The sequence below is a fragment of the Rhinichthys klamathensis genome, unplaced genomic scaffold, assembly GCF_029890125.1.
Source record: "Rhinichthys klamathensis goyatoka isolate OS25496 unplaced genomic scaffold, OSU_Roscu_1.1 h1tg000281l_1, whole genome shotgun sequence".
NCBI classification, from domain to species: domain Eukaryota; kingdom Metazoa; phylum Chordata; class Actinopteri; order Cypriniformes; family Leuciscidae; genus Rhinichthys; species Rhinichthys klamathensis.
This window is the reverse complement of record NW_026606800.1, coordinates 8444268-8460020: the sequence shown is the minus strand read 5'-3', so window position 1 is coordinate 8460020 and position 15753 is coordinate 8444268. Positions and strand designations below refer to the sequence as shown.

General features: G+C 41.2%; 1 protein-coding gene across 1 annotated transcript; it reads left to right on the top strand.

Moving 5' to 3' along the window:
- Positions 1-8018: 8018 nt before the first annotated feature.
- olfml2ba (olfactomedin-like 2Ba) lies at positions 8019-15439 on the top strand. Its single transcript, XM_056269544.1, has 8 exons — positions 8019-8430; positions 10278-10541; positions 10664-10771; positions 10841-11005; positions 11832-12015; positions 12348-13352; positions 13550-13726; positions 13807-15439. The coding sequence occupies exons 1-8, from the start codon at positions 8275-8277 to the stop codon at positions 14424-14426; spliced, it is 2679 nt and encodes an 892-aa protein (XP_056125519.1). The 5' UTR covers positions 8019-8274; the 3' UTR covers positions 14427-15439.
- The last annotated feature ends 314 nt before the right edge of the window (positions 15440-15753 follow it).

Here is a 15753-nt window from a genome sequence, read left to right as displayed (position 1 = left end):
TATTGTAGGCCTATATAATATTGATAGTACTACACAAACGGAGAAATCCTTAAAGTGCCCCTATTATAGATTTTTACACACGTAGTGTGTAACATAGGTCTAAGTGAATGAAAACATCCTGCACAATTTTAAATCTGAAAGTTCACCGTATATGAAGTTATTGTCTTTTTAAAAAGTAAGAGTCGATTCTGTCAATGAAATGAATAATTTTTCAAATGAGTCATAAGCCGTTTCGTTGTGACGTCAAGACGAAACATTAGCATATTGCAGGCGCAGAGGGAAAACGTCTCCAGTTACTATCGTAACCTCGGTTCCCTGAGAGGCGGGAACGAGACATTACGTCATACTGACGTATATGGGAACTCCTCCCTTCTCCATTTTCACTGAAATCTTATAGGATAACGCCAGCTGGAGACAGCTGGCCAATTGACGCAAAACATGCAAATGCTGACCGGTCCGCGGGCAGTATAAAATAGCATGGGCGCGACAATTACGTCAGAATCAAGACTGAACGCTAGCACAGCTGATCAAACGGCGAGCACGGCGGTTGACGTAATGTCTCGTTCCCGCCTCTCAGGGAACCGAGGTTACGATAGTAACCGGAGACGTTCCCTTTCAAGGCGGTCACTTCGACATTACGTCATACTGACGTATATGGGAACTGTATAGAATCCCGCCGTGAGCGCAGTGAAGATAAGCCCTGAACGGGGTCAAGCTACACTCCCACAGGAACAACAGTTCTAAGCCAGCAGCGCCGCTAGGAGCACTCAAAACTGATAGGCGAAACTAGACCAACGTCTGCTCCGGCTTACCAAGTTGCGCATCCACTGCAATGAGGCGAAGGCTGCACTGGACAGGGCAGCAGAATACCATAAGCACTCGAGCACAAGAGCTAACACAGTGTCGACGGCATAGCGGTGACAGCTGCATAACCTTAAGCCACACACAGAGTTAACAGTACGTTGGAACTACTGCGTAATGTGGAAACAGCTATGTAACCTTATAGTCATAACACAGAGTTAGCAGCAATGGTAACTCTGCAATACAGACTACTGCACAGCTGGTGGTAACAGTTTCATGAGTACATTGATAAAACTCACCGAACCCACGACGCTAAGGTGGTGCATCAAACTTGGAACCCTGGCGAATGTGTTCTGAGAAGACAGCCAGCATACCTAAATCCCGTAGGCATTAAGCAACCATATAAGCATCGAATTCAGAGAGAAGTCTCTGTATAAAACAGCACGTCCCTAGTACCATCCACCAAGCACACAACAGCTGGTAGACTGCTGCCAAGTGATCCACGTACATCCACAAATCCCTTACAGGGCCAACATCACTCTGAGCATCGGCATCATGCGAGGCTGAAACTCAGCAGATAAGGCGGGCAGGGATCAACCTGTGCTCTGAACGGTGTAAGCGACTTCGGAACGTAGCTTGGTATCGGACTGGGAGTGACGCTGCAGTCATCAGGTCCGAGACAATGCGACAACATTCACTAGAATGAGCGTAAGTCTCCAAGTGCTTCGCTGGGGCGAGAGCCGGTGGTAAGGCCATCTTAGGGAGAGCTCCGTTTCTCAGCACTTGTCAGTGTGAAGTGTCTTGCTCAACTAAGGACCCAGCAGCGGACACACAAGAAGGTTCCACAGCTTGGGGCTGGGGTGCCACCTTGTAGAACATAGCCGATGTTCTATAGCCAATGTACAGAAGTGCAAATCAACACATAACTGAATGTACATAAACACAGTGCCAGTGGCCGTAGCGACGACAACTGTGAATATACGCAGTTAGAAAATAGCCCCATAATAGCATAGCACCTCAGTAAGCAAACAAACAGTCATAACTGTAGCTACAACTGTGAATATATGAGTTTGCACAGAATAACCAGTTGCCCTGATAGGAACGGGGCAATATAACAGCGTAGCACATGCACGTACAGCATTTTACAGAAACTTAAGATGCATAATTAGATTAGGATGGCTAGCAGCACTGAAGGAAACAGGGCAGCATTACTAGCATAACACATCCGTTTACGTACATACATCCAGAACTGTGAATATGCACGGTTAGATAGGATAGCTAGTTTTGCACTGAAGGAAACAGGGCAACAAAATAGCAAAAACACGTCCTTGTACGTGCCGTGTAGTCGCCATAGCGACAGAACTGAATATGCAGTTAGAAAGCAATGATAGCTGGATGTTGCACTGAAGGATAGAGGGCAACATAACAGCATTACCCATCAGTGTGCACATATCAAACATCTGAGTGTATAATGCGGTGCAAGTCGATGAAGCGACCGAGACTGCATGAATATGCACAGTTCACATAATGGTCAGTTACGTTAGCAACATAACTGCATAATCGCTTCAGTGTGGACACAGATGCAGCGCAAGTCGCCGTAGCGACACACTGTGACTATGCACTGTTAGATAGGATAGCTAGGTGCACTGAAGGATACAGGGCAACGCGATAGCATAGTCACATTAGTGTGTACAAAAACACAGCGTCAGAGGCATCGCGACATCGACTGTGAATACATAGTAAGTCAGAATAGCCGGTTGCACTGATGATACAGGGCAATATTTGGCGGCGTAAACATAGCACATCAGTGCGTAGCGTGTACACAGCGTCAGTTGCACCGCACAACAACTGTGTACGTAATCAGAATAGCCATTTGCACTGAAGGATACAGGGCAATGTACAACGGCATAAGCATAACACATACAGTGTGTAGAGTGTACATAGACACGGCGTCAGTTGCATACAAGACAACTGTGAATATGCACTGCGTAGTGATCAGAATAGCCATTTGCACTGAAAGAAACAGGGCAATATATAATGGCATAAATCATACACATAACAGTGAGTATGTATGTACGTAACACAGTGTCAGTTGCATCGCACCACACTGTGAATACGTAGTAATCAGAATAGTTATTTGCACTGAAGGATACAGGGCAAAATACAAAGGCAAAATTCATAACACATAGTGTGTAGTGTGTACATAAACACAGCGTCAGTTGCATCGCACAACAACTGTGAATACGTACTGCATAGTAATCAGAATAGCCATTTGCACTGAAAATTACAGGGCAAATATTATGGCATAAATCCCCACACATAACGCTGTGTAGTGTGTACGTAACACAGCGTCAGTTGCATCGCACAACAACTGTGAATACGTAGCAATCAGAATAGCCATTTGCACTGAAGGATACAGGGCAACAACGGCAAAATTCATAACGCAGTGTACGGTGTGTACGTAACACAGCGTCAGTTGCATCGCAAGACTGTGAATACGTAGTAATCGGAATAGCCATTTGCACTGAAGGATAAGGAACAGGGCAATATATAATGGCGTAAATCATACACATAACAGTGCGTAGTGTGTACTTAACACAGCGTCCGTTGCAACGCAACAACTGTGAATACGTAGTAATCAGAATAGCCAGTTGCACTGAAGGGTACAGGGCAATATCGTGGCATAAGCATAACACACACATATCAGTGTACATAAACACAGCGTCAGTGGCATCGCACAACTGTGAATCAGAATAGCCAGTTGCACTGAAGGATACAGGGCAATTTATAGCGGCATGAATCATGAACACATTTCAGTGTGTAGAGTGCACGTAAACACAGCGTCATTTCATCGCACAACAACTGTGAATACGTGGTAATCAGAATAGCCATTTGCACTGAAGAAACAGGGCAGCATATAACGGCGCAAATCTTAGCACATATCAGTGTGCAGTGTGAACAAACACAGCGTCAGTGGCGTAGCGACAACAACTGTGATTACGTGGTTAAATCAGAATGGCCAGTTGCACTGAGGGATACAGGGCAAAATATAAGGGCATAACAGTTAAATCATAGCACATATCAGTGTGCAGTGTGTACATAAACACAGCGTCAGTGGCGTAGCGACAACAACTGTGATTACGTGGTTAATAGAATAGCCAATTGCACTGAGGGATACAGGGCAATATATAAGGATATAACAGTTAAACCATAGCACACATCAGTGTGCAGTGTGTATATAAACACAGCGTCAGTGGCGTAGCGACAACAACTGTGATTACGTGGTTAATAGAATAGCCAGTTGCACTGAGGGATACAGGGCAATATATAAGGGCATAACAGTTAAATCATAGCACAAATCAGTGTGCAGTGTGTACATAAACACAGCGTCAGTGGCGTAGCGACAACAACTGTGATTACGTGGTTAAATCAGAATAGCCAGTTGCACTGAGGGATACAGGGCAATATATAAGGATATAACAGTTAAACCATAGCACATATCAGTGTGCAGTGTGTACATAAACACAGCGTCAGTGGCATAGCGACAACAACTGTGGATACGTGGTCATCAGAATAGCCATTCGCACTGAAAGAAACAGGGCAATATATGACGGCACAAATCATAGCACATATCAGTGTGTAGTCTGAACATAAACACAGCGTCAGTGGCGTAGCGACAACAACTGTGGATACGTGGTTAAATCAGAATGGCCAGTTGCACTGAAGGATACAGGGCAGCCTGACGACATAAGCTGTAAGCTGTGCACCTCCATTACCAGAGCGGGGCGTCCTGACGCGGCGCTCTCCGTGGCCTGTGTCGCCACATTCCCGGTCCCGCCCTCTGCCAACGGTGAAGATCCGGTTCGTTACGGGTTCGAACCGTTTTGGCGGCTGTAGCCGAATTAGGCGGGACGAGGTGCCGACGAAGAGAGACATCGAGGAAGGCTGGACGTATAGAGATCAAAAGTTTCGGTTTAATGTCTGGCCGCGGCGCGACTAGATTTTATCTGCTGTGAGAGCTGGGATCGAACACGGGTCTCCCGTGCGACGGCTTTGGGGTTCGCCACTGAGCCACAGGGGGAAACAACCACTTTCGCGCCTTTAGACACAGAGCCATCGCCTTGCCTCGTCTCTCTGGATGCGTCTTCGCATGACTTACCATAGGACGTCGTGAAGACGGAATCTTTCTTGCAGTAGCCTGGCTGTTAGATACCGGGCTAAGTAAAATAATAAAAGTATCCTTCCGACGAAGCCTATCGCGTCGAGTCCGTCTAGCGAGCCCGCGAAAAGGACCGGAGAGGCGACGGGCAGGTTAAAAATGTATCTGCTGCGAGAGCCGGGATCGAACACGGGTCTCTCGCGCGAAGGCTTCAGGTTCCGCCACTGGGCCACAGGGGAGAACAACTGTCAACTCTTCTTTGGGCGTTAGAGGGCCCACCAGCAGCCGCTGGCGGCAGTGGGCCTCATCCCTGCTGATGCCCGGAGTTTATGAGGGCGCGCACTGGTAGACCAGCACGTATGCCAGTCGTCCGTGAGTGCGGCCTCGGTAGATCCTTGTTTGGGTAGAGCGAGTCAATACCGCACATATCTGGCATGTAGCAGCCATCGGATGCGGGGAGGAAACATGGTGAGTAACCTCTATTGCAACTTCCACGATGACTTCAGATAAGACTTCTAGCGTGAAGAAAGAGATTCTGACGTAATTGTCGCGCCCATGCTATTTTATACTGCCCGCGGACCGGTCAGCATTTGCATGTTTTGCGTCAATTGGCCAGCTGTCTCCAGCTGGCGTTATCCTATAAGATTTCAGTGAAAATGGAGAAGGGAGGAGTTCCCATATACGTCAGTATGACGTAATGTCGAAGTGACCGCCTTGAAAGGGAACTTGAACCTCAAACACTGCAGCTGATTCCTGTGGATGCTGGACAGCATCATGTCTAGAAGACGCTGTGCTCTACAATGTGAAGGTAAAGCCAGTTTTTTTCACTGCCCAAGGACGAGCATGTGAAGAATCAGTGGTTAAAATTAATCTTTACCATGATACCACAGCAGTATAATCCTAAACTTTTGCTGTGTTCCATTTATTTTACTGACGACTGCTTCTCAAATCTCAGAGTTCAATGCAGGTTTCGCAAACCGCTTGCTCTTGAAAGATGGTGTTCAAAAGACTTAGTTCTGAGTTTTATATTGTGTAGGTCTCCTGCTAACTTAACTCACATTATTAATGTCTTACTGAAATACTTCTGCAGTTGTGAGCCACTATTACCTAAAACTGTGTCTATTAATGCAGATCGTCTGTCATTCTCACTACTTTGAGGAAAGATTAAGCATGGAGCAAGATTTGTTTTACCAATGTTTGTTACATCATTCATTCACGCTAGAGCTCGGCTAATGTACTTGTTATGTGTGTTATTGATACAGTTTCCGTAAGTCCCGCCCATCCGTAAAACTCCAAGTGGACCTCTAGATTGAAAAAGCGTCAATGCAAGTGAATGAGAGAAAATAATTATTTTCTGATCCCGTGAATTGTGCCATGAATGTGAACATATGTTGTCTGTGAATTTTTTATATAATTTCTTATGTAACGAGTTTGACAGTAGTATATTGTATGATTCTTTGGCTAGCAGTTGTGGAATAGACATAACGAGAAAGACTACACGTCGCATATGTGACGTCACCGCATAACACATTTTCCCTCCACAAATCAAGGTGCGATAATCTAAGGAATTAGATCGAGATGCCTGTGTGTTTTGTACCCAAATGTCACCATTCAAACAAAGGCATGTTTAGCGGGATCCGTGTGTTAGTCGTGGTGACGTATATCAAACGCGTCGAAAGCAGCGAAGAGTTCACAGACAACATATGTTCACATTCATTGCAAAATTCAAACGGGATTAGAAAATACTTATTTTCTCTCATTCACTTGCATTGACGATTTTTCAACCTAGAGGTCCAGCGGGGTAAGCGGAAGGAGTTGCGTGAGAGAATCCACTGGTGTCATTTGATAAATTATCAGCTGAAAATAGTGCTGTTGTAATAATTTTATTTTAGCAGAAAGGTTGTAGGCCCTATTATAATTATGTTAAGTACTATAATTAGTATGTTTATTACAAATAAAACATATTTGGGGAGTAAATTAATACATTCTTTTTAATAAGTGGTTGCATGGTATACAATTGTGCATTTCTATATACAAAATAAGCTATATTAGTTGTCAGAAATGTATTTATTAATAACAACAATAATAATGATAACAACAGTAGTAATAGATTATTATTGTTATTAAATTAATTTATATATATATATATATATATATATATATATATATATATATATATAGCTGTTATTATTGGTTCTTGTCTTTTTGTTGTTGTTGTTGTTGTTGTTGTTGTTGTTGTACATACAGTAAGCGGATAGTGGTCCTACCGTTTGTAAATAATAAAATAAAAAATTACACCAGTGCCATCCTTCTCATACTATTTACTCTGAAGCTTGTTCTTTCATATTGGAGCTAGAGCTCTTGGTGCAGACCTTATAAGTGTTTGGTTCATTTGGTCAACGTGAACGCAGTTTTCATTTCAGCTACTTGTGTGAGTTCTGTGGAAATGAAAGGGTAAACTTAAACTTCACCACTAAAAACTTCAGAGTGGGATGATTCTGAGTCTACACAGTCACGCAATCATATGGCGCAACACTGACCACTAGTGGTTCATAGTAGTCTAACACCTGCCATTAACAGAAAAGAGTGAACTTTATTTGTATATAATCTTCTGTATGACTTAACACACACTAGGTGGCGCTGAAACACTTCGATTGTAATGTTTCTATTCTGATCTAGCTAAACTTTTTGGAACATAAAAAAGTGAAACTTCTATTAAACGCAACAATGTTAAAATGTTTGATTCGCACTTCTTGCAAAAAAAGAGACAGCCTATTTACTAAAACAAAACAAATAATATTTTGGGGTTATTATTAGATCTAACTACAATATTCACCGTATAAGCTGCGTGCATGATGCCATTTCACAGGTGCGCTCCATTCTACCGTTATTGCAAAGGTTTCTTCTATTCCTCATAAATAATTTATGTAGTTCACATAAAGTTTGATTGAAGGCTCACTAGGTTTGGAGGATTATAGTAGTTATGACGACTAGAAAAAGAAGTCACGCGCAACGTTTAGCGTGTTCAGTGCGTCTCTCCTCCATCCAGCCCCCTCATTTCAGCTCAAATGTCACGTCACTGCTGCTTCTTCTCAATCCAGTTTCATGCTGAGGACCAGCACCTGCCCTCATCTGGAATTTACCTTCTGGACTTTTGCAAAACCTCATCCCGCTTCAGTTAGTATTTCATCTGGAGGGCAGTGCAAATGGAGATGTGTTTGGCGGTTTATCGTTTTTGAAGAGGAAAAGCCCAATTTGAACGCACAATCTAAAGTGCCATATGTTTGAAGGGATTATATCAAACAACTTGCATTATGACCGAGATGGGAATTTGGTGGGTTTTATGGGTCATGGCATTCGCTCTCACTTCAGCCGCCCCGAAATCACACCAGCGACTTCTGGAGGAGACAAAGGAACAAAATGACACATTGCAAGTTGAAAGAGATAATCATGAAACTATATTAAGTCAGGTAAGATACTTTTCACCAGCGCTCGAAATGATATTCCACTGTAGTTTCTTTAGCCTATAATCTGCAATTAGTTACATGTCATAACTTTCATTAATAAGTTATTCATTCTGCACAATGCCTAACATATCGGTTTTGATGTAAATTCAAGTAAGACTATCCTATAAAAACATTTAATATATATATATATATATATATATATATATATATATATATATATATATATATATATATATATATATATATATATATATATATATATATATATGAATCAAATAATTAGGCCTGTATGATTCAATCCCTAGAAGTTATGATATTTCTAACTATTTGAATGCATGGTGCGAATTGGGGGAAACTGAAAAGTATTCAGTTTTTAGCTCGTCTCAACATCATTCTCGAAGAAAAGTACAAAATTGCAGTCCATACTAAAGGCTTGTCGACTATATATCAGGCGTTGGGTTCTCCAGGGAATTGGTTCTCCTGAGGTAACTATAGCAACAGTAGGCTGCAGGATCAATCGTATCGGACGGTCAGGGGCGTAGCACAAGATCCCGGGCCCTATGCATAGGCAGTCCTGATGGACCCCACAATGCAATGCAAACAGCCTATCAATTTAAAATTAAACATGTTTCAAATTAGGCTATTATAATGAAGTTTTGTATGCAAACAGCATTATTAGTGTACAGTTTACACGTATAATCAAATTATCATCTGAAAGTGTATGTGGCAGAACATACACTTTCAGATGACAATTTGGTTATATGTAATCTGAGGTAAAGGCTAAATAAGTAAACTGTACACTAATAATGCTGTTTGCATACAAAACTTCATTATAATAGCCTAATTTGAAACTAAAATTTTAAATTAATAGGCTATAATATCTAAAATTAGCAATAATAGGCTAATTAGTCTCACTCATAGGTAGCTTGGTAGCTCTGTAGCTACAGTGAAACTCGAAAAATTAGAATTTTTCTGCTCTTTCATTGGGTTGTCTCAGTTCATTTTTAGCACTAACGAGCAGTTTAGCACTATAAATTTCGTGTTCTGGTTTGTGCTCACCTTTCTTTGAAAAGAAGTCAGTAACCAATTGTTTCCCCTCATTTTGTTTTCTTTCCTTCTCCTGTCTTTCCTTTCTTTTTTGGTGGCCTGATTTAGCTTTCTTTGAGAAAGACATTTCTACAGCGCTCAACGAGATGCAGCTCAACTAACATTTACAAAATGCGTGCAGATGGACTAAACCATTTGGCGCATTAACAAGGGGTGGGACCATAAGACCGTCAATCAATCAATCAACCAATCAACCAAGTTATTCAGTTAATACACTAACTTTACATTTCATCTGACATTCATTATGAAATTTAATTAGGAAATGAAAATATCAAGGTAAAATCAAATATATTCCAGACTTTTCAAGGGCCCTCTCTCCCCTTGGGGCCCTGGTAATCAGTACTGGTTTTACCCCCAGTCCGACGCCCCTGCGGACGGTAGCCTACACAAAATAAGTAGGCCTATAGCTAGCCTACTGACATTGTTTATCGTAAAATTTTGATTTGTTTAAAAATTGTTGTAGGCTACTGCTAGTTGTGCCATCGGTGACAATCGGTTCCGCGAGACGAATCGAAAATATTTTTAAACGCGCAGACTGTTTTGAATGCGAAGAAGTTTGTTAATGTTATTAATGAAAGTTATTATAAATGTTTCAGTTAGCTAAATGAATAGACAACTTTGGCAATTGAAAAAAAAAACCCATATAGGCTACAAACAACGACAGTCAGTCAGATATGTTACATTGCAACAAAGTGCGGTGATTTTGCTTGCTGGAAAATGCATCCGTCCTCTTTTCTTTGTAGCTGCTGGGTGATTATGACAAAGTGAAAGCGCTTTCGGAAGGCTCTGACTGTGGCTGTAAATGTGTTGTCAGACCTCTGAGCGCGAGCGCGTGTCAGCGGATCCAGGACGGTCACGCGACGCCTCAGGATTTCTATACGGTGGAGACCATCACATCAGGACCCCACTGCAAATGTCAATGCATTGCTCCTCCGTCGGCTCTAAACCCTTGTGAGGGTGACTTCCGTTTGAAGAAGCTGCAACAGGCTGGGAAAGATAATGTCAAGGTGACCATATCTGAAATTGGATATTATATATACCAAAATATGGCAGGATAACAATGCATAACGCTTCGTATTCTAAAATAAAACCAGCTTTTGCCATGATGGAATTTACTTCATCGTTACAGCTGTCAACTATACTGGAATTGCTGGAGGGTTCCTTCTATGGCATGGACCTATTGAAATTGCACTCAGTCACCACCAAGCTTCTTGATCGCATGGACACAATAGAAAAAGTAAGTGTTGTTTCCTTTCTTTTTCTTATACTTTTTAAACACATTATTGATGTGTTTTATTATTGACAGATGGTCTTAAACAACCAGACCGAGGAGAAGTCGAACACAAGGAGCAACTCTCCGAGTCCACAGTCACCCACATCCTCACCTTCAAATCTGTCCTCTGAACAGCAGCTGAAGAGGACGAGTTTGAGGGAGCAGAATGACGAGGCAGCTGCTTTTCGACACATAGAGGTGGGAGGTGCTATTTAAAACAAATGTTGCGTTACATAATAATCATGTCCAATACGTAACAGTGAAACAATCCAAACATTATGCTAGTCACAAAGTGAAATGGCCCACCTGCTGCGGACGTTTATTTATTTACTTAGGATCTGTCTCAGAGTCAAAAGTGACCTCATGTTGTGTCTCATGTTGAAACTCTTACTAATTTATCCTGCTGTCAACTCTTACATAATTTGGCATGAAAAGAGCCAAATGACTTGTCTTGGACTATCAAAGATCCAATATAGATGATGATCTATTAATCTGCTAAAGGGATAGTTCACCCCAAGATTAAAATTATGTCACGATTCACCCTCATGTCGTTTCAAACCCATCAGTCTTTGGTTAATCTTCAAAACACAAATGAAGATATTTATTTATTTAACCTTTTTGGCTCTTTTAAGTTTTGTTTACCTGGACTTTCAATGGAGGGACAGAAACCTCTCAGGTTTCATTACAAATATCTTAAGTTGTGTTTCAAAGATTAACCAAAGTTTTGGATTTGGAATGACATGAGAGTGAGTACTGTAAATTTTGGGGTGAAGTATCCCTTTAAGAATCACATCTTAAAGGTATAGGGTAGGCAAATTCGGAGAGACAATAGTTTTGAAAGTATAAGATCCCACCCTCCCTTCAGAGATCTCTCTCCAAAGCCATGCCACTTCAATCACTTCTATCATTGATTGCTATCAGGATGTGAAGAGTGTTTCAACCAGTATAACAAAAAGTGTTTATAAAAACAACTGCCTACATTTAATGGCTGCAGTATCACAGTGTCCTCTGATGTACTGAACAGAGTAAATACGAGGAAAAGTTTGTGGGAGATCTTCTGAAGAGCAGTGGATCAGACTTAAACAAGGCCGTCGCAGCTTTGCAAGAACAAGAGCGCCAAGGAAGGGAGAAGCAACCAAAAATAATTGTTAGGGGGATCACATACTATAAATCTGACCCAATGGATGAGACAGACACAGAGGAGAACTGTAAGTATAACTGTGGTTTCAAAATCTATTAAAAATGATGACTGCACTATATTGGAAAAAAATGAATTGAATAGCTCTATTTGGAAAGAATGATTCATTCATTCATCTGATCTGACACTGTGAAACACTATATCATGTATGATGAGCTGCACTTTGAGTCCAGTAACATACACAGTATGTTTATCATATAGGTTTGTCAATCGCACTAAGCCATATTGCAATATCAATTTTATTTTGATATATGGTTCAGCCTAATTGAAAGTTCTCAGAAAGAGAAGTTTGAGAGATTTTTTTCTAGGCTACCATATAAAATGAATTGTTCTTCATTGCAGTAGATGATAGTCAGAGTGGTGACAGCCCAATTGATCTTTTTGCCGACGAGCAGCTCCTTCATCACAAAGCACGCCACTTCAGGCCGGTTATCAAGGCATGGTCTGTCCGACCAAAACCCAAGAGTGAAGTTTCAAAAGGAGGAGATGTACGTAACGGCCTTCAAACTCCATTTACTGGACTGTTGGACTCTGCCCTGCCGATTAAGACGCCTACTGAACCGATATCCGTTCAGGCTCAAACCAGTCGTTCCACCAAAGACAACTCTACAGGAGATGAGAGAACCACACCGACACCTGCTGTGATCGATATTTTGAAGCTCACCATCCCCAAGGAACATACCAAACCTCAAACCATCGTCAACAAAAAGGAGGCAAGCAACGTGAAGCCCACAACTCCACAAGCTCAAAACATGTTGGTCAGGTCATCCAATCTGGGCCACATAAAAACAAATGAGTCAGTCACAGCAGCTGCTGCTAAAGTGGTGGCTGCAGAGCCAACCGTGACAGAACAGACCAACGGGACTGCTGAAAAGGAAACATCTGTATCTTCTGTAAACAGAAGTGGGACTGTTACCAAAGAAAATCTGAAAGAAGATGCCTTTCACACTGGGAAACCTTTGTTTTATTCTGAAAGCACACTTAGAAGATTAACACCATCACCAACTCCTCATTCAAACACTTTAACAGTCACAGAAAGCTCATTGGGAATAACTGCTCACACAAGCACAGCTGCCACCATTGTGACGACGCCACATGTCACTGAAAGCAAGACAGTTACCTACTTACCTAAGAAGAGTCCTAAACAGACATTAACCTCAGTGGCGTCTTTGATGACAATTACAGGAACTACCACCACAACAATAACAGGCAAACCTGGCAAACGCAAGTATAGCATAAGCTGGGATGAAGAGGAAGAGGTAGTGGGAGGGGAGCAGAGGGACCGAGAGAAAGCTGTAAAAACTGTGGTGGAACAGAACGTTGGAGAGGAACCTCAAAAGAAGTCAGGTATAGCTTTATGATGTTCTTGTATGTATGTATGTATGTATGTATGTATATGCAAAACATTTTCCATTATTACTTAAATCAGAGTTAAATCAATGTCAAAGTTAAATTTAGAATGCGGTCTCTGCACTGAATATGCATAGTTTAGCATAAAAAGATTCAAACCAACGTAATTGTGAATGGTTTTGTTTTGTTTGCAGGAATATGTAAGGACACCTTGGCCACAATTTCAGAGCCCGTCACACACAACACATATGGTCGTAATGAGGGCGCTTGGATGAAGGATCCGCTGGCTCAAGATGACAAGATCTATGTCACAAATTATTACTATGGCAACAACCTACTGGAATTCCGCAACATGGATGTCTTCAAACAAGGTATCTCTCTTTAATTCAAATGAACACACTCAGAACAAATAAGCAATTTTACTTGATTAATTTTCTTACTTTCATTCAAGGCCGCTACACTAACTCCTACAAGTTGCCTTATAACTGGATCGGCACCGGCCACGTTGTCTACAACGGAGCTTTCTATTACAACCGGGCATTCTCTCGAGACATTATTAAGTACGACCTGCGGTTGCGTTACGTGGCTGCTTGGACCATGCTGCACGATGCAGTGTTTGATAATGACGACGTGTCTGCGTGGAGATGGAGAGGAAACTCAGACATGGATCTGGCCGTCGATGAGAGCGGACTTTGGGTCATCTACCCAGCTCTAGACGATGAAGGCTTCTTGCAGGAAGTGATCGTCTTGAGCCGCCTGAACCCGAGTGATCTGAGCATGAAGCGTGAAACCACCTGGAGGACCGGGCTCCGGCGCAATCGCTATGGTAACTGCTTCATCGTATGCGGTGTTCTTTACGCGACGGAAAGCTACAATCAGTACGACACCAATTTGTCCTATGCCTTCGACACCCACACCAACACTCAGGTGATTCCTCACCTGCCTTTTAGCAACAACTATACTTACATCACTCAGATCGATTACAACCCCAAGGAGAGGGTGCTGTACGCCTGGGACAATGGACATCAGGTCACTTATAATGTTCAGTTTGCTTATGTTGACCCACTGTAGACCCTGATGGCAGAGCAAATACGTTCTTTGCACAGAATAGGAGAAACCATTAATGTGTTCGTGGATTGTGGATCAGTTCACTCAGCTTTTATTAACTCCATGTAGTTTAATGTACTTATTAATATACTGTTATGTTTTCAAAGTGTAAAAATGGACCCATATCTTTACGTATATGGCGAAAACTAAGAAAAACACGTATAGAATGCAGCTTTATGCAGTTTGCATTGACGGTCATTTCTTTAGATATTGCAGCTTGCTTTTGCACTATGAAAACGGACCTCTTTATGTTTATAGCTGTACCTGAATGACAGAATTATGAAGTTTTGAGGTGTTGTATTCTTAAATCCTGTAGAATACATTGTATATACTGTAATATAAAAGCTAAAACCATGTGATTAATGAATGTAAAAAATACAATTTGTGTTTTCATAAATATATCTCAAAGTTTGTTTGATTTTTTTTATCACATGCATATAAAAAATAAAGTTTACAACTCAATAAATTCAGTAAAAGCAAGAGTAGACAGTGTTCAGGGCACATTTTAATTGTTTTATTTCATCAGTACGTTTGATACATTTGATCAAATTACAGTACTGTTTGTAATCTTTCAATGCATATTTTATTGCAATTTCATTTGAAACTCTTCTAGCACCAACTAAATTAAAATCTCTGTCAAACTCAGAAAAAATGGCTGCAATAAAATGAGTTGAATTAAGATTTATGGAATTGGTCTTCTTTTCATATTGATGATGTTGAGCGAGTGTATTCTCAGCACAGACCGTCTCATTGGACACTTAGATAAGAGCAAAATGCTACACTGTAAACCCCTTGATCCACAGAGCTAAATCTAGACAAACAAAACACATCTACCATAGTTGAAACCAAAAACATTGTTTACCCCAGCCTTTGAAATGACCTATAATTAACATGTTACAGCGGTTCAGACCCCACATTTATACAAACCTTCAATTTCAGAGAGCAAATTCAGACTTAAGACTCTTGTCTGCGCCCTGCCGACAGAAGATGCACACAATTCACCCACAACCTTGAGTCCAGTGTTTATTACTTTGTTACACAATTCTTTTCATTTCTTTCACTGCATGAACAAACAAACAAAAAGTATTTCCAAAAATGCAGAAATTAAATATATTAAACATCAAAAATATTGCTCAAAGGTAAAAGGGAATTTGATGAAATTAACTCATGAGTATTAACTCATGTTTCAAACCAATTATGAACACAACAGACATTACTACTGAAATGTGGTCGAAATGTGATATTCTCTCTCACTAAATACTCTAATAATCATTCAGATTTTGAGAACAAA

What these genes read in the sequence shown, in the direction of transcription:
- olfml2ba (XM_056269544.1), top strand. Translation starts at nt 8,275, where the DNA reads ATGACCGAGATGGGAATTTGGTGGGTTTTATGGGTCATGGCATTCGCT. An exon ending in CTGCTTTTCGACACATAGAG is followed by an intron (nt 11,006 to 11,831) that starts GTGGGAGGTGCT and finishes TGTACTGAACAG; the next exon opens with AGTAAATACGAGGAAAAGTT. An exon ending in GACAGACACAGAGGAGAACT is followed by an intron (nt 12,016 to 12,347) that starts GTAAGTATAACT and finishes TCTTCATTGCAG; the next exon opens with TAGATGATAGTCAGAGTGGT.